Here is a 24,871-nt window from a genome sequence, read left to right as displayed (position 1 = left end):
AGTTCAGGCTGAGAAAAATAGAAAAAAATTCTCTCAGATATTAATAAACCAGGCAAGGACAGAAATCAGCACAGGGCCCCTCACAGGCAGCATCAGTGTCGCTTTTCCAGCCTCCTCAGGGTTGTTCTGGTGTTGCCATCAGAGCCTGCAGAGCCAGAGCTGGGAGGGGTCTGCAGGGCAGAGCTGAGCCCCCAGGGCTGGGCTGGGCTCTGGCAGCACTGGCAGGGCCCAGCCCTGGGCACAGGGAAGCAGCTGCTGGCAGGGCCAGCTCCAGGCAGCAGAGCCTGGGCAGGCACTGGGGGGAAGGTGCCCCCAGGCTGTGCTGGGATATTTGAAGTCCTCTCCAAACCCAGCTATTCCATGATCACTTTTTTTACAGATCCCGATGCCAAGGCACCACAAATGTCCAACAGCAGCTCCATCAGCCTCTTCTTCCTGCTGGCACTGGCCCACACGCGGCAGCTGCAGCTCCTGCACTTCTGCCTCTTCCTGGGCATCTCCCTGGCTGCCCTCCTGGGCAACGGCCTCATCATCAGCGCCGTAGCCTGCAGCCACCACCTGCACACGCCCATGTTCTTCTTCCTGCTCAACCTGGCCCTCAGCGACCTGGGCTCCATCTGCACCACTTTCCCCAAAGCCATGCACAATTCCCTCTGGGACACCAGCACCATCTCCTGCTCAGGATGTGCTGCTCAGCTCTTCTTCTTTCTGTTCTTCCTCACAGCAGAATATTTCCTGCTCACCATCATGTGCTGTGACCGCTGTGTTTCCATCTGCAATCCCCTGCACTACGGGACCCTCCTGGGCAGCAGAGCTTGTGCCCACACAGCAGCAGCTGCCTGGGCCAGTGCCTTTCTCTATTCACTGCTGCACACGGCCAATACATTTTCCCTGCCCCTGTGCCAGGGCAATGGCCTGGGCCAGTTCTTCTGTGAAATCCCACAGATCCTTAAACTCTCCTGCTCAAATTCCTACCTCAGAAAATTTGGGCTCATTGCAGTTAGTGCCTGTTTGGTATTTGGTTGTTTTGTGTTTATTGTTTTCTCCTATGTGCAGATCTTCAGGGCTGTGCTGAGGATCCCCTCTGAGCAGGGACGGCACAAAGCCTTTTCCACCTGCCTCCCTCACCTGGCCGTGCTCTCCCTGTTTGTCCGCACTGGGGCATTTTCCTACCTGAAGCCCCCCTCCATCTCGTCCCCATCCCTGGATCTGGCCCTGTCAGTTCTGTACTCAGTGGTGCCTCCAGCCCTGAACCCCCTCATCTACAGCCTGAGGAACCAGGAGCTCATGGCTGCACTGTGGACACTGATGACTGGATACTTTCAGGAAACATTGAACTGCTGGCCAGTTTCTGTAAATCACTTGTAATACAAGTCATCTTTGATACTTCGTGTTGGTTTCTTTTTGGACGTTCTTTTTCTTTGTTTTGTTTTTTAAATATTGTCCACAAATAAATGTAACTGTTTTTTCCATTTCTCATTTTGTTTCTCTCCACCTTCCCTGTGGCTATAGACTGTGTCAATGAGGCGTTGCGATCTCAGAGGCTTTAAAGGAACTCAAGGATGTCCCAGCAAAGTTTTCTGCAGAGATGCCCTTTTGTTGCCTTCCCTGGAGCTGCAGCAGCAATGTCTGTGTGCAGAGCTGGGGCAGATCAGTGCTGGCACAGCAGCTGTGCCCAGCAGCAGCAGCAGCACTTGGTGTTGCCAGTGCTGCTCCCGTGGCCCTGCCCCGCTGCCCTGGTGGCCCTGGTGTTGCTGCAGGGCCTGAGTGCTCTCGGGGCCGGGCACAGTCCTGGGGGTGGCAGTGCCGGGGCTGCAGCAGGGACAGGCCATGGGCACTGCTGGGGCAGCGCTGACGCCTCAGGCAGGGCCTGGGGGCTGCAGGCTCCTTGCCCAGGCTCTCTCAAGGACACGGCCAGGCCAATGCTCAGCACAGAAAACCCCCGTGTGCAGCCCCAGGCTGGCCTTGGGCAGGCTGGGGGCTAACAGCATGGCTGGTGCTCTGCAAGGGCCCTGGGGGAGACGGGAAGGAGCAGCAGAGCAGCAGGGGCTGATCCATCCCCAGTGCGCTGGACAGCCCAGGGCAGCGTCCCAGAGCGTCCTCATGGAGCTGCCAACAACATCCCCCCTCTGCAGCCCTGGCCTCTCCCCCAGCTCACACAGGTGCCCCATCCTTGCAGGCACAGCCACGGCAGCGCTGGCTCAGGAGCCCCTGTTTGCATTGCACACAGCAGGCAGGAGCACCCCATGCTGCTGCTGTGGGGACATGAACCTGAGCGAGCACAAATGCCAGCAGCCCCTGGGGCCAGGAAGGGCTGGGAGACGCCAGGGAAACCACTCAGCTTTGTTCTGGCCTCTGCAGCCAGCCACAAAGTTTGTTCCTATCAGCTGGGAGTTTCCTGTCCCACTGCAGACGCTGTTGCTCAGAGCCAGCACTGCCTGGCAGCCACCCCCAAACTGCCCTGATCAGTTCCTTGGCTTCTCCTTTGCTTTCTTTACTCTTCCCTGGTCCAGATTTCTTCCTGTTGCCCACCCCTGTTCCCTCCCCTGCAAACAGCCCATCCCTGTTTGCCCTTTCCTCTCTGGCCCCACTCCCCGTTGCAGTTCCTGACTTGGCACCATGGGAACGGCCCTTGGGGAGCAGGATCATCCCACAAGTGCTGCAGGAATTGTCTGCAGGCTCCTGCAGTGCCTCGTGCTGCTCCCTTGCCAGAGGCACCCCAGGCCAGGGGGGCACATCTGGGCTGCTGTGTCTGGCTGTGGGGCTGCCTGTTCTGGGCAATGAGGAGGGGCTGCAGAGGCTCTGCAGGACTGACAGGATGGGCTTTGGGGCTGTGAGGAGAAGCTGAGGGACCAGGGCTGCTGGAGCTTCTGAAGAGGAGGCCCAGGGCTCCTCCTGCAACTGCTCCCAGGGTGGTTTCAGAGAATCACAGAATCAGCAAGGCTGGAAAAGACATTGGAGATCATCAAGTCCAACCTGTGCCCTGACACCGCCTTGTCTCCCCTGAGCCTCCTCTTCTCCAGGATCAACAACCCCAGCTCCCTCAGCCGCTTCTCACAGGACTTGTGCTCCAGACCCCTCACCAGCCTTGTTGCCCTTCTCTGGACACACTCCAGCCCCTCCATGTCCTTCCTAAATTGGGGGGCTCAGAACTGGACACAGCACTCGAGGTGCTGCCCAACCAGTGCTGAGCACAGGGGAAGAATCACTGCCCTGCTCCTGCTGGCCACACTGTTCCTGGTCCAGGCCAGGAGCCACTGGCCTTCTGGGCCACCTGGGCACACGGCTGGCTCATGTCCAGCCTGCTGTCCATCAGTCCCTGCAGGTCCCTTTCTGCCTGGCTGCTGTCCAGCCACTCTGTCCCCAGCCTGTAGCGCTGCAGGGGTTGTTGTGGCCAACGTGCAGGACCCGGCACTTGGACTTGTTAAACCTCACCTGGTTGGATCTGGCCCCTGGATCCAGCCTGTCCAGGGCCCTGTGCAGAGCCCTCCTACCCTCCAGCAGATCAACACCCCCAGACAACTTGGTGTCACCATGGTTCCATGAGGCTCCAGAGTATCCCAATGGTGTCCATGATTCCCTGAGGCCTCCCAGTGTCGCAATGTCCCTTTGGTTCCATGGGACCCCTTGGTGTCACCAAGTCCCTTGGATCCTTGTGCCCTGCAGTGTCACAATGGCACCGTGGTGCCCCAGGGCCCTGCAGTGTCACAATGGATCCTTGGTTCCATGAGGTCTGGCAGGGCAGCAATGCTCTCCTTGCTTCCCGCTGTCTCCCACACCTCCCACTGTCAGGCTATAGAAGGACACCTGGCTGATGAAGGGAGTGGGAGTGGGTACCTACTTGAGGAGGTAATAATAAAAATCCCTCCCAACCCCCTCTCCCAAGCCAGGTGCCACTTCAGATTCTGTATGATCCCCTGGATCTGGAGAGTCGGCCAGATGGTTTCGAAGAAAATTATCTGCCCAGTGAGCCTCCCAATTATGATTCATCTGTGAGACAGATCAGCACCTCTAACATCAAAAAGGAAAGAAGGGTAATCGTGGTGGGTGACTCCCTCCTGAGGGGAACAGAGGGCCCCATATTTCAACCAGACCCACCCCACAGAGAGGTCTGCTGCCTCCCTGGGGCCCGGGTACGGGATATCACTGACACACTGCCTGGGCTGATTCAGCCCTCTGATTATTGCCCACTGCTGGTACCCCAGGCTGGCAGTGATGAGATTGAAAAGAGAAGTGTCGGGGCAATTAAAAGGGACTTTAGGGCATTGGGTCAGGTGGTTAATAGGACAGGGGCACAGACAGTTTTTTCCTCAGTCCCTTTGGAGTCTGAGAAAAACGCTGAAAGCAATAGGAGAGCTCACATTATCAATGAGTGGCTCAAGGGTTCGTGTCATCGACAAAATTTGGGATTCTTTAATCATGGGGCAACTTTTACAGCACCGGACCTGCTTGGACCAGACGGGCTCCATCTTTCTGTGAAGGGCAGGAGAATTTTAGCTCATGAACGGGCAGAACTTGTTGAGAGGGCTTTAAACTAGGTCTGAAGGGGAAGGGAGATGTAGCTGGTTTGTCTGGAAGCAGGCTCGTGGGTGGTAAGCCTGAGCTAGGGGTGAAATCAGCAGCCCAGCTGAGGTGCATGTACACCAATGCACACAGCATGGGTAACAAACAAGAAGAGCTGGAGGCCATGGTGCAGCAGCAGAGCTGTGATGTAATTGCCATCACAGAAACAGGGTGGGACGACTCACATGGCTGGAGCGCTGCACTGGATGGCTGCAAGCTCTTCAGGAGAGACAGGAAAGGGAGAAGAGGTGGAGGGGTGGCCCCTTTACATTAGGGGGGCTTTTGACACCATAAGTATTGAAACTTATGAAGATGGAGTTGAATGTCTATGGGTAAGATTTAAGGGAAGGCCAACAAGGCTGACATCCTACTGGGAGTCTGTTATCATCCACCCAACCGGGAAGAAGTGGTGGACAGGTTATTTTTCAAGCAGCTAGAGAATATTTCTGGATCATCAGCCCTTGTTCTTCAAGTAGGAAGCCCTTGTTCTTGAAGTAGGTGACTTCAATCTGCTGGAGATCTGCTGGGAACTTAATACAGCAGAAAAGAGGCAGTCCAGGAAATTTTTAGAGTGTATGGAGGACAAATTTTTGTTGCAGCTGGTAAGTGAGCCCACCAGGAGAGGGACTATGTTGGATCTGTTGTTTGTAAATAGAGATGGGCTGGTGGGAGATGTGCTGGTTTGAGGTCACTTGGGGCACAGTGATCATGAAATTATAGCGTTCTCAATATTTGGTGAAGTCACGAGGAACACTAATAAGACTTTTACATTGGACTTTGGAGGGCAGACGTTGGCCTACTTAGGAGACTTATTCAGAGAATTCCTTGGGAAGCAGCCCTTAAAAACAAGGGAGTTCAGGATGGTGGGCATGCTTCAAAACAGAGATCTCGAGGGCACAGGAACAGACTGTCCCTGTGGGCCGAAAGACGAGTCGACGAGACAAACGTCCAGCCTGGATGGGCAAGGAAGTTTTGAAGGAACTTAGGAATAAAAGGAGGATGTATCATCTTTGGAAGGTGGGTCAGGTCTCTCAGGTAGTATTTAAAGGACTTGCTAGGGCATGAAGGGAAGAAATTAGGGAGGCTAAAAGCTCAGATTGAACTTAAAATGGCAGCTTTTGTAAAGGATAATAAAAAATGTTTTTACAAATATATCAATGGTAAAAGGAAGGGTAAGACCAACCTTTGTTCTTTATTAGATGTGGAAGGGAATTTAATAACTGCAGATGAGATAAAGGCAGAGGTGCTTAACGCCATTTTTAGCCTCAGTTTTTAGTGAGAAGACGATTTGCCACCAGGACAAATCTCCTGGGTTGGCAGATGGTGTCAGGGAGCAGAGTGAACCATTGTTATCCAAGAGGAGGCCATCAGAGAACTGCTGAGCTGCTGTGATGTTCATAAATCCATGGGACCAGATGGGATCCACCCCAGGGTGATAGGGAACTGGCAGATGAGCTTGCAGAGCCGCTCTCCATCATTTACCAGCAGTCCTGGCTCACTGGGGAGGTTCCATATGACTGGAAGCTGGCCAATGTGACACCCATTCACAGCAAGGGTGGGAAGGAGGATCCTGGTAATTCCAGGCCAGTCAGCCTGACCTCAGTACCCAGTAAGGTCATGGAACAGTTCACACTGAGTGCCATCACACAGCACTTCCAGGATGGCCAGGGTGTCCGACCCAGCCAGCAGGGGTTTAGGAGGGCTAGGTCGTGTTTGACCAACCTGGTCTCCTTTCATGACCAGGTGACCCTCCTGGTGGATGCAGGACAGGCTGTGGATGTGTCTATTTGGACCCCATCCAGGCCTTTGACACTGTCTCCCACAGCACACTCCTGGAAAAGCTGCAGCCCACGGCTGGGACAGGAGCACTCTGTGCTGGGTTCAGAACTGGCTGGATGGCCGGGCCAGAGAGTGGTGGTGAGCGGTGCTGCATCCAGCTGGGGACAGTCACCAGTGCTGTCCCTCAGGGCTCTGCGCTGGGCCAGCTCTGTTCAATATTTTTATTGACCACATGGATGAGGGGATTGCGTCCTTCATTAGTAAATCTGCAGATGACACTAAGCTGGCAGAGTGTGTCCATCTGTTGGAAGGTAGGAGGGCTCTGCAGGGACACCTGGAACAGTTGGAGGGATGGGCAGAGTCCAATAAGATGAAGTTTAATCAGCCCAAGTGCCCAGTTCTGCATTTTGGCCACAATAACCCCCTGCACAGCTCTAGGCTGGGGACGGCATGGATGGACAGTGCCCAGGCAGAAATGGACCTGGGGGCACTGGTCGACAGCAGGCTGGACATGAGCCAGCAGTGTGCCCAGGTGGCCAAGAAGGCCAATGGCTCCTGGGCTGGATCAGGAATGGTGTGGCCAGCAGGAGCAGGGAGGTCATTCTTCCCCTGTACTTGGCACTGGTGTACTTGGCATTCTTCCCCTGTACTGGCACCGTACCTCGAGTGCTGTGTCCAGTTCTGGGCTCCCCAATTTGGGAAGGACATGGAGGGGCTGGAGCATGTCCAGAGGAGGGCAACAAGGCTGGTGAGGGGTCTGGAACACAAGCCCTGTGAGGAACGTTTGAGGGAGCTGGAGTTGTTTATCTTGGAGAAGATTCAGAGGTGACCTTATCACTCTCTGCACTCCCTGAAAGGTGGTGGCAGTCAGGTGGGGGTCGGTCTCTTTTTCCTCACAGCAAGTGACAGAACCAGAGGACAGTGTCTTAATCTGCACCGAGGGGAATTTTGGTCGGATATTAGGAAATTTTTTTTTTATGGAAAGGGTGATAAATTCCTGGAATTGTCTGTCCAGGGAGGTGGTGGAGTCACCATCCTGGGATGTGTTTAAAAAAAGACTGGATGTGGCACTCAGTGCCATGGTTTAGCTGAGGTGGTGTTAGGGCATGGGTTGGACTTGATGATCTTAAAGGTCTCATCCAACCCAGCAATTCTGTGATTGTGTGACATCACAGACCAGGTTGTGACAACATATAGTTGGCTGTGACATCCCTGGTTTATTATGTGACATCACAGAGCAGGCTGTGACATCAGAGCATGCCTGTATGACATCACAGAGCAAAGCAAGCTGTGAGGTCAAAGAGTGTGCTGTGACATTATAGGGTGGCTGTGTTCCATCACTGAAGGTGTTGTGACATCACAGGGTGGGTCTGTGAGCCCACAGAGGTGCTGTGTGACATGTTAAGTGAGTTGTGCCATCACAGAGCAGGCTGTGACATCACAGAGCAGGCTGTGACATCACAGAGGAGGTTGTGATGTCACAAAGTCAGCTGTGACATTACAGGCTGGCAGTGTGACATCACAGAACGGGCTGTGAGGTCACAGAGAAGACTCTGCCATCGTAGAAAAGGGATCTGTGACATCACAGAGCAGCTGTGTGATGTCACAGAGAAGGCTGAGACAATACAGAGTGGGTTGTGACATCACAGAGCTGACTGTGAAATCACAGAGCAGGCTGTGACACCACAGCATGGCTGCATAACATCACAAAGGTGGCTGTGCCATCCAAGAGCCTCCCCCAGAGGATGTTCCACGAGATCGACCCCAGAGCCTGACACGGGGATGGGGGACCGGGGCCATAGGGGGTGGTACAGGGGGAAAGGGACCCCCGGCAGCATCCCCGTGTCCCCCAGGGCCAGAGCCTGGCCCAGGGCTCCTTCACCCTGTTACCAATGAGGGCTTGAGAGCGCTGAAAAAATCCCCAGCAAGGGATCAGCAAAAACCAGATTTAATATTAAGCAACAGCACCACAAAGTTCCTTGGCAAGAGTCACTCTGCTCCTGACTGGACACTGCAGGCACACCAAGGAAACAAAGCAACAACAAAACCAAACAAAATCCAGGCAATCAAACGAGAAATGAGCTAAGAATTGGGGCTTTCCTTCCTATGGAAAAGAACTGTCCTTTTGTCCAGGTGCCCATGGCCAGAAATCCCAAGATTTCACCTCCAACATTGCCTGTTGTGACAGACTGGAGGAGATTGTTGGCTGGAAACATTTCATGTGTGGGGAGGAAGGGGCAGGTCCAGCCTTGCCCTGCCCTGGAACCCCAGCACTGCCCTGCCCTGGAACCCCAATCCCCCCAGAGCCTCTATCCCAGCCCAGCAGTGTCTGCCAGTCCCTGGCACAGCACAGGCAATGCTCCACAGCCACCTCTGGAGCCCCTAGCCCAGCTCCTGAGTGACCAAATGACCCCAAGTCCCACCTGGGGAAAGGGCCCAGGAACACCAAGGGGTATTTAAGGCTGAGCACAAGGCAAGCACACATTTGACCCTACCTCCCCTTGGAATTTCTATTTTTTTGAGAACCACTGGAATCCAGGAGTTGGTAGCTGTCTGTGTGCTTCACTGTATATGTTTTGTCTTTCTCTCTTTCTGTGTCTATTTCTTCTATTTCTGTCCTCGTGCAAATGTTGATTATCTTAAAATTGAATCAGCTAATAGTCTGTGAAGTTGAATGGGCCAAGGTAATGCTTTGAGAAGTGTTTTTGTTGATTGAATGTCATGCTAAACCTTTTACCAAAGTTTCCCTGATTTTCTAAAGTTGCCAGTTAAGGCTGTTTTGTTGTTTGGAGCTCCTGAGAATCTCTTGTTGGTATTTCTCCAGTGCATCCAACTCAGAGGACACAAAGAATTGTAATTCCTCTTAAATGTCTCCTTGAGGGAGTTGTCTGGGGGATGGGAGTCAGGGCTTGTGTGTGCTGCTTGGCACAGCCCAGGCAGGGCTTTCACAGCCACATTCCACACTCCATTTCCCAGCTGGAGCCGCTGGTGCCTCTGAGTTCTGCTGCCCCAGCCCCAGGGACGCTCTCCTTGTCTGCCCATTCCCCCACGGTCTCTGGGCAGGGATGGCCTCAGTGGGGGCTGCTGACATCCTCAGCAACTTGGAGCGCCCTGGAGCCACCTCTGGCCATGGACGGCGGCCAGCGTCGGGGAATGCCCCGGGGTGAGGAGGGAGGACACCAGCAGAGCATCCCCCCGAGCAACGAAGAAGACAGTGCCGGGATCAGGCGGAAGGAGCACGGACCCCCACCGGAGCATCCTCCAAAGGTAAGGTGTTTTCCAAAGTAAAATTGGCAAAAAATCTTATTAAATTCTGTGGCTGATCTTTGCTGTCCCCACAAGTCGCTCGCCACCCACACAAATCACAAAGTTCCCCCTCAAAAGTGGGACTGGGACCACACAGACCCTTCCCCATAGTCTAGGGACCCCCAGAAGACCACTCCCTATGGACTGGCCACCCCAGAAATGGGGCTAGGACCTCCAGAGAAACCTCCCCATTAACCTAAAACCCCCCAAAATGGTGCTGGTAGCCCCAGAGACCCATCCCCATGGGACTGGAACCACCACAGACCCATCTCCATGAACCTACAACCCCCAGAAATGGGACAGGGACCCCCAGAGACCCCTCCCTATGGGCCTGGGATCCCCAGAATGGGGCTGGGACTCCCCCATGTGAGCCACGCCCACTCCCCGCCTTGCCCCGCCCCCCAGCGTCAATCCAACCAATCAGCGCCTGGAACAATCAGTGCAGGAAAACCTTCCGCATTGACCAATCAGATCGCACTCTCATTCTGGCCCCACCCCTTCATTGTGACATCACAAGCGGCCGTGACACTCAGCCCCTCGCCACTATGACATCACTGCACTCCCATTGGCTGTCGGCGGGAGGGCGGGGCTTGCCCGGACTATAAAAGGCGTGTGCTGGCACACAGGGCTCAGTGCGGGCCCGGCGATGGGAGAGGCGGTGGTGGCGGCGGCAGAGCCCCGGGAGCGCCCCGGAGCCACCTCTGGCCATGGACGGCAGCAGGGAATGCCCTGGGGAGAGGGGGGAGGACCCCGCCAGAGCATCCCATGGGGCAGGCATCCTCGGAGCTGAGGAAGGAGAACACCCACACAGCATCCCCCCGGGACAACGAGCATTTAGGGATTTTAGGGATTGTAGAGTGTAGTTTAATATGTCACATGGGTGAGAAGTTTAGGTTTTACAATTTTTAGCACATTGTAGATGGGTACAGGAGCTGTCACATCTTCAGCAGAGGAGGACACACCTTCAGCAGGAGCTGTCACAGCTTCACCAGGTGTTGGGGAATGGCTGCAGGAACAGGGTCATGGATTGATGGAACAATTGTTCCAGCAATCCTCTGTTTGAAACTCCAGACCTGAGCTCTGTGCCCGGGAGGAGCTCTGTGCCCGGGAAACTGGCCTGGGAACAGCATTGTGTCTGGGAGGAGCTCTGGCCTGGGAACAGCATTGTGTCTGGGTCTGGGAAACAGCACTGTGCCTAGCCTAGGAACAGTACACTGTGCATGTACAGATAGCAAAAAAGCAGCATATCCTTGAGATATGAGTTGTACAAGGACAAGACGCGCCATCTGGGGAAGAGCTGCCGGCTTGCAAGGTACAAAGGCTGCACTTAAGGGTCAGATTATGGAAAGCGAAGTGATTTAGCTGACATAGATTTAGATAAAGATCCGCCAGCTTTGTACACCTATGGTGGTCGGGCTCAAGGCTTATTTAAAGCCTCGGGGGATCTCTTTGATGAGAAAGAGTGGCGTGAATTAGAGAACATTCTTTAGTTTAAGGTGATTGATGATGATAAGGCTGCCCGAAAGCGAATGAGGTCGTGGCGCTCAGTCATAAATTGTTTGCAGAAGTATCCAGCAGAAAAGAAAGTTGCTGCTGTTGCTACTGCCACTTTAGAAGGGGTTAAACCAGGAATGCATTCTTTAGAGGTTGATTACAATCCTATTCCTCCAGTAAGAAATATTATTGAAATTAAGAGCAGATCGAGTGATAAGCAACCTACTGCTCCCCCTGCTTTTAATCTTGCCTTTAATGCTGCTCAGTCAGCCACAGATCCCCTCCCCGGGAATGAACAATCAGTAATAAATGGTGAAAGACTTCCACAGACTAAAAGAAAGCAGCTGAAGGATGAAACTGTTCAGAACAGCCACAAAAGAGTTTTAGTGACATCTGCTAGTAATCCTTTTAAGCAAGAACATCCTAAAAATTTACCAGGAATACACAGAATGAATTGGTTGAGTATCCAAAAAGAAGCAATAAGTAATAAAGATTATGACGTGTTCTACTGTTACTGACATAAATTGCCAAGCTTTTCCTGTTGCTTATACACCGAATGCAGGAGGGGGAGAAACAACCAGTTATCATCCTGTGGATTGGAAATTGCTTTCACAATTGAGAGCCACAGTTAATGACTGTGGGCTACACGGGGAACCTGCAAAGCAAATGCTTAATTCCATTTGGGGCTCAGGTTTACTTCTTCCAAAAGATATTAAAAGTATCATAAGAATAATTATGACACAGCCTCAGTTAATGCTGTGGCAAGCCCACTAGCATAAATTATGTAATCATTTTGCAAAGACTCCACGACAGCAGAATGAGCCCTTATTTGGGATAACTGTTGAACAATTAATAAGTGTTGGGCAATTCACTACAATTGAAATGCAGGCACAGGTAGGGGCTAAAGTATGAAAAGCTACCATACCATTAACTAGAGAAGCAATCTCCAAGGTTAGGGCAAACCCAGTATCTCCTTCTTCTATGTCTATTAAGCAAGGCAGAAATGAGCTTTTTACTTCCTTTGTGGACCGGGTGACCGAAGCTATCAATTTGGCTAATGTACAGGACTTTATGAAGAGAACCCTATTACGACAGTGTGTTTTAGAAAATTGTAATACCTCTACTAGAAGTATTCTTAACACAATGAGCATTGATGCAACAGTGGAGGAAATGCTAGAAAGAATGTCGAGGATTCCTGCAGGTCCGCAGGCAATGTTAGTAGAAGCACTCAGGGATGTAGGGAAAGATTTGGTGCAAGCCCAAACACAAGCCTTTGCTGCTCTGACTCCATTACAACCAACAAATAAGTTTAAACAACAACCTCGTATAAAGTGTTACAGGTGTGGGAAAATGGGACATTTTTGTCGCAACTGCAGAGAAGGGACAGTATGGGGTAACAAATGTTCTGTGAACTCCCATTCCACTGAAGTTTGTAGGCGATCAAGAAACGCGAATCGGAGCGCGAAGGGCCGCGGCGCGGAGATCCCAACAGCGGCTCCCGTATGGAATGCTCCAGACAACTGCAGCCAGCCAGCTCTCTCCAGCCAGCCACAAGAGGTAGCCTTGGCCTGGACCTGGCAACCACAATAAGCATTACCCTGATTGATCAAAAGCCTGTAAAAATCCCTGCTGGGGTCAAGGGACCGGTAATGCATAAAGATAAACCTTGTGGTGCTCTTCTTTTAGGACAATCATCTACTAGTTTAAAAGGTCTTTTTGTGTTACCTAGTGTTATTAATACTAATTTTACAAGTGAAATTCTTATTATTGCTATAACATTTTATCCTGCTTTATTTATTTCTAAGGGCAGTAAAATCGCTCAACTATTGCCTACTTTACAGTTGACAGAAGCTGCCTCAACCACCATACATCAACAATGGGGGCTGACAAGATTTAGATCTACAGGAAGTATGGCACTTCTTTGTCTTCCCATGGAGGAGCGGCCCAAAGCTCCTGTTATTTTAGAAAATAGTCATCAAAAGCTACAGGTAATAGCACGCCTCAATACTAGAGCAAGCATCACTATCATCAGCAAGGACTGTTAGCCTACCTCTTAATCACTTTATCCTATGATTGCTAAAGTTAAAGAAGTAAGAAAGTCTACTTCAGTTTACCACAATAAAGACAAAATTTGTTTATTACTGGGTAGTCACACTTGTGTACAATTTGTTACTGTTATGCCATTACCGCACAAAGTTGAAGCATTAATTGGCCGAGATATTCTTATACAATTAAAAGCTCACCTTGTAACAAAAAATCTTTTTTAGTAACAGTCACGACTTAAGCTTTCCCAGTCGCCCTAACCTAAAAATCGAATGATCCAGGATAGATCAAGCAGTAGCCGCTAAAAAGAAAAAACCTACAACAAGCACATGCCCTAGTTAGTGAACAATTAAATCAAGAGCACATTAAACCTTCTCCTAGTCCATAGAACACTCCAATATTTGTAATCAAAGAGAAATCTGGTAAATTTCATTTTCTTCATCATTTACGTGCAGTCAATGCCCAAATAGAAGCAATAGAGGCACTACAGCCAGACCTCCCCAATCCAGCCATGCTGCCTGAGGTCTAGAACCTCCTTATCATTAATTTAAAATCTGTTTCTTTACAATTAGCATCCATCCAAATAATACTAAACAATTTACATTTACATTACCTTCCCTAAATTGTGAGACACCTACAAGTCAGTATGAATAAGTGACCCTTCCTCAAAGAATGCGCAACAGTCCTACACTGTGTCAGTTGTTTGTAGATACTGCCTTACTGCCCATTCAAACTGCTCGTCCTAATATGATAATATACCATTATATAAACGATATTTTGTTTACACAAGAAACTTCATTTACTGTTCAGCAAGAAACCTTTATTTTCACACAGCTACATAATCACAATTTATGGGTTGCCCCAAAAAAATTCAGCGTTCTACACCCTAAAAATATTTAAGCTAAATAATTTTTAATAGACACATTCAACCACAAAAAGTTGCTCTGCAACTCAATTTACATACTCTGCATATTATGCAACAATTCATAAGAGACATTCAGTAACTCCATCCAGTTGTCACTATTTCAAATTATGAACTTAATAAATTAAAACCATTACTAAAAGGTACAAATCCCACTGCACCCATTCAATTAACTAATAAACAGCGTGCAGTTGTAGCAAATATTGCTGATACTATAGCCCAGAGAGCTGTTAATCATAGAAATCCTGACTTACCTATAAACATTACTATTCTGTCTCATCCAAAACACCTTATGGGTGCTCTCACTCAACAGCTAAAAAACAAAAGAGGAAAACAGGAGGATACAAAGGTGTTAGAATGGGTGTTTGGACCTTTACAGCCTAGCAATTCTGTTCAACCACGGGTGGAGGCGCTTGCACTCTTGATTCGGAAAGGCCGGAAACGCGTGGTACAGATTACAGGGGAAGAGCCACAAAGAATTTTTGTTCCGATAAAACAGGCTGATTTAAACTGGTTTTTGCAACATTCTCCTGAATTACAAGCTAGCATTTTAGAATCTAATGCTGAAATTCAATTCTCACCGCTGTCTTCACCTATTCTGTGCTGGATCTCCTCACAAAAATGGCTGTTACGGCCAAAATATAGTGAAATAACATTGATTAATGCTGTTACTGTGTTTACAGATGCAGGTCACAAATCTCGAAAAACTACTCTCACCTGGAATGAACAGGGGCAATGGAATCATGTCATAATAAAAGGACAAGAATCAGATACTCTACAGACATTGGAACTTTCAGCAATTGTGTGCGCACTTTGTCGATGGATGCATGATCCTATAAATGTTGTGTCTGATTCTTTGTATGCAGTTGGGGTAACACAGCGTATTGAGGATGCTCTGTTACGAGAAGTGCAAAATCAGCGCTTGAATGCACTTTTTGCACATTTGCAGTCTGCAATACGACAAAGATCTGCTCCATATGCTATTTTTCACATCAGGAGTCATAAGTGGGTGGAAGGATTAGGGGAAGGTAATGCTCGTGCTGATAGACTGGTGTCAATAACTGTGCCTATGGACAATTTTACAAAAGCACGCAATGCCCATGCCTCGTTTCATCAAAATGCAAAAGGGCTATGGCGCTGCTTTGATATTACGATGGAAGCAGCCCGAGGAATTGTCAGAGCATGTCCAGACTGCAGTCATCACAATGGACCGGGTCTCGGCCTGGGGGTAAATCCTTGAGGTTTAGACCCTAATGAATTGTGGCAAATGGATGTGACTCATGTAACTGAATTTGGGCGTTTACATTATGTAGTTATTGACTCTTACAGTCATTTCATTTGGGCTTCCCCACAAGCTGGAGAAAAAACAGTTCATGTCATCTGACATTTGACATTGTGTTTTGCTATTTTAGGGGTACGTGGAGTTATCAAAACAGATAATGGACCTGCATATGTAGGGAAGAAGGTTAATCGCTTTTTGCAATTATGGGGTGTTAAGCATGTTACAGGTATACCACACTCTCCCACAGGTCAAGCCATTGTAGAAAGGGCAAATCAAACTTTAAAACAATACCTTGCAAAATTTAAAACAATTCCTGATCCACAGGAGAGATTGGCAAAAGCATTATTCACTTTAAATAATCTTTGTATATTTGGAGTTCATGATATGCCCCCTGCATTTGTACATGGAACACTTGCAAAACAAAATGATGCAGAAAAATCAATAACTGTAATGTATAGGCATCCTGCTACAGGGATTTGGTCAGGACCAGCACCTGTAAATTTTATGGGTAGAGGTCCTCTGTGTGTATCCACACCTACAGGTCCCTTGTGGGTTCCTAGCAAGTGGACACGTCCAGCTACAACACAGCCACCGCCAGCACCTCCACAGCCACCGCTGACACCTCCGCCGATGAACGAAGGCTCTGCCGAAGACGACTATGGCTTGAGCCTATTTGTCAGGAACTAAATGATGTTTTAAAGACTAATATTCTTTGGATTAAGCATAACCTAGAAGGAGGACACTATTTCTAGACAGAATGATACCTTTGATTTTGCTATTGTTAATTTTGTTATATGCTGATGCTTGGGCTCCTACACAACCAAAAACAAACATATGGGTCACTTTGGCTAATTTGACAAACCAGAGTACTATCTGTCTGTCTTTATCCTCACCTGGAAATCCATTTTCTACCTGTCTAGTAGGGGTACCTGTTGAGAATTGGCCTTGTCCTCAGAAGATATTAACCTGTAAGGTAACACAGCCTCAATATTATGTGGATAACTGGGATTCTTGGGTTCCTTACCTTTCTCTTGCTCCTCTTGAGCCACAGGAGTTAGAGCTTTTGGGATCAGTGAAGGCTGATGCATGTATTATTTTTAATTGGACTAGTGTACAGCAACAGAATCTCAACAGCAGGTATTCGATTTCAGCAAATTCCAGCCTTCCAATATATAGAAATTCCTCTTATTGCTGTAATTACACTTCAGCACATGTCTCAGTTTCCTCTACATCTCCACTACAGCTACCTACTGGGTATTTTCTCATTTGTGGAGATCGTGCTTGGTCTGGTATCCCTTCTAGACTTAAAGGAGGTCCCTGCACTATTGGACGACTGTCTTTATTGACACCAAATATGTCTATGATATTAAAAGTATCCCGACATCATAGACAAACAAGGTTGACCCATGCATTTCAGAGTGATTGTAGAGATTATATAAAGTTTTGGTCCCCAGGAGCAATTGTAACTGCATCTATTTTTGTTCCTGGCGCTGCAGCAGCGAAGGCACAAGCTACACTGAACAGATTAGGTTGCTGGCTTGCCAAACAGACTAATGCTACATCTGTTGCATTGTCTAATCTTTTGCTGGATGTTGACTCTGTTAGGCACGCTACTTTACAAAATCATGCTGCTATTGATTTTTTACTATTGGCCCAGGGACTTGGTTGTAAAGATTTTGAAGGTATGTGTTGCATGAATTTGGCTGATCATTCAAAGTCAATACATAAGCAAATCAGTGAATTGCACAGACTTACTACTCAGTTACAACAAGCAGATGGATTTGGATTAGATGACTGGCTAAAATCCTTGGGCCTGGGACCATGGTTTCGTTCTATCATTCAATATTTGATTATGCTCGTTTTAGTGATTTTGCTGTTTGTATGTTTATTGCCATGTATTTGTGCATGCTTGCAGAGAGTCATGCATCAAATTGCCTCCTCAGTTACCAATCAAACAATGCTTGTACAAAAGAAAAACAGGGGAATTGATGGGGAATGGCTGCAGGAACAGGGTCATGGATCGATGGAACAGTTATTCCATCAATCCTCTGTTTGAGACCCCAGACCTGAGCACTGTGCCCGGGAGGAGCTCTGGCCTGGGAAACTGGCCTGGGAAACAGCACTGGCCTGTGAACAGTACACTGTGCATGTACAGATAGCAAAAGGCAGAATATCCTTGAGATATGAGTTGTACAAGAACAGGATGTAAAACAAGATGTACTTAGCAAAGTAAAAAGCTAGCAGATGAAAAACTTAGCTACAGCTGAAACCGCACGTAGAAGAACATAAAACAATGAACCTTTATGAATTGACCAGAGAGAGCTTGTTGCTGATATTGCTTGCAAAAGACTATATAAACTGACTGGATCTTTGAATAAACTGGAGCTTGCTTATCAATCATATTGGTTGTGTGCTTGTCTTCCCTCACCGCCCGCGGCAATAGTGGCCTGATGCTGGCTCTCGGCCCAGGAGTGCCCGTGGCTCCAGCAGCAAGGGTGGCTGAGGGGTTCCTGCCTGCTCTGGGGCATTGCTGCAGGGGCCACTGCTGTCAGAGCCCCCTCTCTGCTGCTGACAGCTCTGCTCCTGGGGACACTGCTCTGCCCCAGCCCAGCAACAGCAGCAGTGCCCAGTGCCAGGAGTGCTGTCAGTGGGACCCCTGTGCACAGGGACCCCCAGCCCCGGGCTGGCCGTGCCAGCACCCCCAGGGACCTCCACCCCCGGGAACCCAGAAGAAGTGGAAACCACAACTGTGCAAACACTGCCTGTGCCCAAAGGAATTGCAAAGAGAAGTAAGAATTTAAACAGTATTTTTTTTCCAAAAATCGGCAAAACCTAGGATTTACAGAACATGTTTCATTGTAACAATCCTTTTAACAACAACAATCTACAGAACATGTTTCCATGGGAGCCTATAGACTAACAATCTACAGAACATATTTACATGTTTGCCTATAGACTAACAATCTACAGAACATATTTACATGGGTACCTATAGACTAACAATCTACAGAACATATTTATATGGGTGCCTACGGACTAACAAACTTCCAAACATATTTACAGAAAACCTCTAAGCTTCAGAACATATTTACAGTGGGGTCATATCTGTGGCCACCATCTCCATCAGTCCTGGAAGAAAGGACGCAGCAGAACTGGACTCTTCTGCCAGCAGTGGCCCAGGTGGGCTGGCAGCTGGGCCCCAGAGGCTGGGACAGGGCTGGCAGGGCTGGCACGGCCCCCGGCAAGCGCAGGGCAGGCCAGGGGTGGTGCTTGTGCCACCACAATCCAGGGCTGCCTCCAGTCACCGTGTCTCTGAGCGGGGCCATCCAGCCCAGCCCCAGCCTGGCCTCAGGGGACACACTCTGCCTGTGGGCTGGGCATGGGAAGCATCTGCCTCTCTTCTTCCTGGGGCTCCATCTTCATCCAAGGACCATGGGCTCCTCCTCATCCTTCTCGTCGACTTCCATGTCCTTGATGTTGTCCTCCACGTCGACTTCCATGTCCTCAGCAGTCTCTTCCGTGTCCACCTCCATCATTTCTTCCCTGTCCAGCACCACGTCCACTTCCATCTCCTCCACGGTGTCTCTGGCAGTCTGCAAGAGGCAGCACAATCTCACGGTGGGCTTGCTGTCCCACACCAGCCATTCCCACATGGCTGCAGCCTGCCCAAGCAGGGTGCCCCCCTCCCTGGAATGGCACTGTACCTCCACTGGGGCAGCAGTGCCCATCCTGCTGGGATTGGCTTCAGAGCAGGCGGCAGGCAAAGCCCAGGCAGCAGCAACAGCTCAGCACTGACGGACAGAGCGAAGGGCGAGTGAGAAGTGGCCGTTGGCAGCAGGTGAAGTTGCTGTGCTCCTTTCCAGGTCCTGGACCTTCCAAATGGAACACTCTGGCAGCTGTGATGTCACAGAAGTTTCAGGGCCACTCCACACGGAGAGATGGGGATCATAGAATGTTCAAATCCTTGAATGGTTTGGCTTGGAAGGGCCCCTAAGGATCATCTGGTTTCAACTTGAGCAACTTCCCACCACACCAGTCTGCTCTGGACCCTGTCCAACCTGGCCTTGGATGTTCTTGGGGATGGGACATCCACAGCCTGTCTGCACTGGTCCCTGTCTCAGGGAAAACCACCCTCACAGTAAAGAACTTCTTCCCATCATCAAATCTATTCCAGCTCTTGCAGTTTGATCCCATTCCCCCTTGTCCTGTCACTACAGTGCCTGACAAAGAGTCCTCTCCCACTTCCCTGTAGTCCAGGCAGTTCCTGCAGACTCACACGTGCGGCTGAACCTGCAGACAGGAGAGAGAGAAGCCAAGCTCCCAGACAGAGAAAATGGGGAAAGTGACATGAGAGAAGAAGGAAAAGGTGGACATGGGCCCATGGCCCCCAACATCAGCAGCCACAGGACCCAAAGACCCCCAGCCCCCTGCCCAGCACAGCCTGCCCTGCCCCTCCAGCTGTCACCCGAGTGGGGGACAGGGGCCAGTGGCCGCTGCCAGCAGCAGCAATGGGGGCAGGGTGAGGATCCCCTCGCTTGGTTTTTGTCTCTTGAACAATCTGGGCACAGGGCAGTGCAAGGCAGCCTGGGAAGCAAAGCCCAGAGCCTTTGGAGGCTGCAAGCCTTAAACATCAGCCCTTGCAGCAGCCCAGATGCAGGTCCCACAGTTCCCAAGGCTGTCATGGCCTTCAGAGCATGTAGGTGGATTTTGCATCCCTGTGGCCTGATGCCGGCTCTCGGCCCAGGAGTGCCCGTGGCTCCAGCAGCAAGGGTGGCTGAGGGGTTCCTGCCTGCTCTGGGGCATTGCTGCAGGGGCCACTGCTGTCAGAGCCCCCTCTCTGCTGCTGACAGCTCTGCTCCTGGGGACACTGCTCTGCCCCAGCCCAGGAACAGCAGCAGTGCCCAGTGCCAGGAGTGGTGTCAGTGGGACCCCCTGTGCACAGGGACCCCCAGCCCCGGGCTGGCCGTGCCAGCACCCCCAGGGACCTCCAGCCCCAGAAACCCAGAAGAAGTGGAAACCACAACTGTGCAAACACGGCCTGTGCCCAAAGGAATTGCAAAGAGAAGTGAGAATTTAAACAGTATTTTTTTCCCAAAAATCAGCAAAACCTAGGATTTACAGAACATGTTTCATTGTAACAATCCTTTTAACAACAACAATCTACAGAACATGTTTCCATGGGAGCCTATAGACTAACAATCTACAGAACATATTTACATGGGTGCCTACAGACTAACAAACTTCCAAACATATTTACAGGAAACCTCTAAGCTTCAGAACATATTTACAGTGGGGTCATTGTGGTAAGCACATTTCTCTCTCTTTCAGGATTTTTATAAAGGTGAACAGAGAGAAGTGAAAGAGAAAACAATTTCTATTTCTGCTCCTTGTTTTTTCCTTGTGGAATGTGCTTGGAGAATAATTTACCTAGAGCAAATGCCTGGTTGGATTATGGTGGATTGTTTGGGCCTGATGGCCAATCGGATCCACCTGTGTCTGGACTCTGGCGAACAGGGTCACAAGTTGTGAGTTTTTTAGATATGATAGTTAGAGAAAGTAGCATGTAATTTTTAGTATCCTCTTTTATATAGTATCTTAATGTATCATAACATAATTATAAAAAAGAAATCATTCAGCCTTCTGAACTAAGTCAGACATCATCATTCTTCCCATTGGGTTCGCCGACATAAACAACAACTGATTCCTCACATTTACATTTAAAAAGTGACATTTTTTTGTGATCTGGCCAGACTGTGCCAGTTTTGTTTCCCCAGTGGGCAGGGTCAGCACCAAAGACACTGACACCAACTGAAGGACTCAGTGTCATTGACGGCAGCTCAAAGCAGCAAAGAATCACAAAAGGAGCAGCTCAGCAATGCACCCAGCCATCAGCACCAGAGATTGCAGCAGTGATTAAGAAAGATCCAGCAGCAGTTACCCTCAGGCTTTACCATGCCCCAGATCCACACCGCAGCTGGGGAAGCTGTCACAGCCAAGGGCTGCAGAGCCACTCCTGGACACTGGGAATTCCTGCAGGTGCCTCCAGCCACAGGTGGGGCTCCAGCCTCGCTGGGAGAGGGCCCAGCTCTGACAGTGCTGAATGAACAAACTGACAGCGCTGCTGGTGCGGGAACATCTGGTTTCATCCTCCTCCTGGGTTCCTCCCAAAGCCTGGCCAGGGCCCAAGAGGAACCAAGGGAGGTGACTTTGCCCATTCAGCCCCAGACAAGGCCAGATGTCAGATTTCATGGCCTTGTCTGGCTTCTAAACACAGAAAGGTCAATCCATGTTTCACTAATGAGTGGATACATCTATCACAGCGCTAATGACCATGCATATTTCATTAGTGAGCAGATACAAAGATAACCTTTGGTTGGAAGGTTCATCCAGAGGCCACCTTTGGCTCAGGGCCTCACTCAGGGCTGTTGTCCAGGACTTGGCACTTCAGGGACGTGGTTTAGTGCTGGGCTCAACACTGCTGGGTGACCGGCTGGACTGGATGAGCTCAGAGGTCTTTTCCAACAGAAAGGATTCTGTGATTCCATGATTCCATCTGCTGCATTCAGCCAGGTCCATGTTAGCAGCATTCATTTGCTCACAAAGTCTCCTCAGGCCCAGCTCTTGAGGCCTGAGGCTTCAGCTCCTTCAGCTCCTGGTGCTCAGCTGCTCGTGCTGAACCGGACGACTCGGGGAGAAGAACACAGTCCATCCAATTCCTTCTGGGGCACGGAGAGGGGAGGCTGTGGAAACAGGAGCAGTGTTTGGTGTGGCCTCCTCTCTGCCCTGCACGCCTTTCAGCGCTTTGAACCAGCCAAGAGCTTTCTCCAAGAGTGCAATGGAGCAGCTGTTCCTGCTCCCGGGTCTGGCTCTCTCCAGTCTCTGACCTTGCCTGCTTTTGTCCCTCTTGCTGTGCCCTCTGCTCCCCCAGGGCTCAGTGGCTGCTGCCCAGGACTGTGGGACTGGCACAGATCCAGGGGTCGAGACCCTCCTTTCTCTGCCCTTGGAGCTGCCTGGGCACAGCAGCCTTTTCCATCTGGAAGATCCCCAAGGACAGGGAGTCCCCAGCTCCGTTCCTTGCACAACCTCCAGGAGCCCAGGGCTGCCATCTCAAGTCCCTGCTGGCACTGGGGGCTCCCAGGTGGGCACAAGTGGGGCAGCAGAGCCAGCAGGGAGCCTGTGAGTCTCTTCCAGCCCTGTCTGCTCAGAGTTTGGGCCTTGGAACCTCAGGTGGCCAAAGGCAGCTGCTGCTGGTCCCTCTGTGTGCCCCCGTGTCCAGCAGTGCTGCTCCATCTGTCTGTGCCCAGCCACGGGGAAAAGCCTCAGCCCTGCAGGGCCAGGAGCTGCCGGGCTCTGCCTGAGCAGCTCAGCCAGAGGGAAGGGAGCTGCTCCCCACGGGAACCAGGAGCCAAGGGCTGGAGCACCTCGTTCTGGGGCAGAGCCCAAATTCTGTGGGGGAATAACAGAGTTATTCACGTGCACTGGTGTGTCAGCACTGCAGGTGCTGTGCCTGCAAACACATGGCTCGAGATGTGCAAAAGAATTCTGCAACTCTGGGCTGGAGCAGGATGTCAGCAGTGCTGAACTCCAGCTTAGTCCAAAGCAAACACTTGACACCTCTGCTCATATCTGCTAGATTTTTTACATCAGGGTATCCAGAGAAAAGTAAACAGAGGAGTAAATATTTTCATTGTTTATCAGAAATGTATCTCATTCTGCTGAACATTTCTTTTTCAGGATGTGTTATCTTTTTAAAAAGAAAAATAAAAAGGAAAAGAAAAATGAGAAAAATATGAAAAACAAGAAACAAATGTGTAGTGAAAATATTCTGTAACTTTGGATTAAGAGGTAACTGATCTTTTTAGAAGGAGAACTCATTTACTTTGTGCATGTTCTGATGGCCTGGATCCATCTTACGGACTGACCTCAGCATCCTTTTTTTTAAAGACTTTGGGTTTTGTTTCGAATATTAGGATTTTTTTTTTTAATTGGAGTTGAAGCAATAGGAGGATGAGAGATGGATTGTGCACGACTGTGTCTTGAGTGCAAAAATATTGCAGTTTGAAACTTGGACCTAAAGTATTGAAAATGAAACTTACAAATCCCAGTGCATTTTGTGACAGCAGCTTTTCCTATAGGATGTGCAGCATCACAAAGACTTCATCAGTGGGGTTGGGAGTGCTTGGAGCTTTGTCCTGTGCCACTCTGGGATGTCATGAACCAGGACTTCACCTGCCACCAGCCCAGGTCACCCTCTGCCACCGCAGCTCCTTGGGCCTTGTGTCCCCAGAGCAGACACAAAGTGTTTCTGCTGCTCCCCCTTTGCACAAACCCACAGAGAGCTGGGATTTTTCCAAGGCTCGTGTCTCCATTGGGCCATATTCCCAAAGAACCAGCAGCACATCCTGATGAATACGGCGAGTTACGTGGATGGTTGTCAGCTCCACTTCCTGCCTAGAAATCCTGAAACTGCTTCTAAATGCTGCTCCTTCAGCTCCTGGACACCTTCTCACACAGAGCTGGGAAAAAAATCCCCTGGCCACCGGCTAAAAGGTGAGTTATGCCCAAGTTAGAGCTCTGTGGGAAATCTCTGTCCCTCCCTGACGTTTTAATGTATCTGTACGTGGGGGTGTGCATGGATGCGTTTTGTATACAAAGGAAGGAGCGTGCAAGCAACGGGACTGACACTTTCAGTGTCCATGCTATTCCATACCCATGGGCACAGAGACATTATGGAAACCCTGGCACAGACAGGGCCTTCTGTCCATGGGTAGAGACATCCTAGAGCCCCTGGCACAGACAGGGCCTTCTGTCCATGGGTACAGAGACATCCAAGAGCCCCTGGCACACACAGAGCCTTCTGTCCATGGGTACAGAGACATCCAAGAGCCCCTGGCACACAAAGGCCTGGCACACACAGGCCTGGCAGCACAGGTGGCTTTCCCCACAGGCTGCAGGAGATGAGAACACAACATTTGCCAACACTGACTGCAAGCCACAGCTCTGGGTCCTCACCGTGAACCTCAGCTCTGGGACCACTGTCTGCCCCAAGCTCCAGAGACTGCAGTGGGAGCCTGGCCGGGCTCTGCCCTGGGGCCATCCTGCAGGGACAGCTGCAAACAGGGAGCATTCCCTTGCCACAAACAGCCAAGCCAGGGCTGCAGGGCAGCTGCTCCAGCCCGGACTGCACTGCTGAGTGCTGTGCTCTGGGGTTGGGGCTCCCTGCACAGGGGACTGGACTGGTGTGCCACAGGAGACAGAGAAGCTGCAGCTTCAGCCTAACTGAGGTGGGTGCGTGGGCTGGAAAGAGTGGGGAGGCTCAAGGGGATTCACAGAGCTCATCCTGCTGCAAGGACGAGGAAAAGGGAGTGGGAACTCAGCAGTGAGGAGAGCTGAGGGCTGGAGAGCAGCTCTGAATGACACTAAAATCCCACTGGACCTCTGAGACATTGCTGCTCCTCAGCCAGTGACAGGATGAGTCCCTA

At 50.3% G+C, this 24,871-nt stretch overlaps 1 protein-coding gene across 1 annotated transcript; it reads left to right on the top strand.

The window, feature by feature from the left end:
- The first annotated feature begins 208 nt into the window (after positions 1-208).
- Positions 209-1,368, top strand: LOC137464205 (olfactory receptor 14A16-like). Its single transcript, XM_068175513.1, has one exon. The coding sequence runs from the start codon at positions 361-363 to the stop codon at positions 1,366-1,368; it is 1,008 nt and encodes a 335-aa protein (XP_068031614.1). The 5' UTR covers positions 209-360.
- Positions 1,369-24,871: the final 23,503 nt, after the last annotated feature.

Source organism: Anomalospiza imberbis, chromosome 38 (genome assembly GCF_031753505.1).
Source record: "Anomalospiza imberbis isolate Cuckoo-Finch-1a 21T00152 chromosome 38, ASM3175350v1, whole genome shotgun sequence".
In the NCBI taxonomy this organism is placed as follows: Eukaryota; Metazoa; Chordata; class Aves; order Passeriformes; family Viduidae; genus Anomalospiza; species Anomalospiza imberbis.
This window is presented reverse-complemented; position numbering and strand designations above follow the sequence as displayed.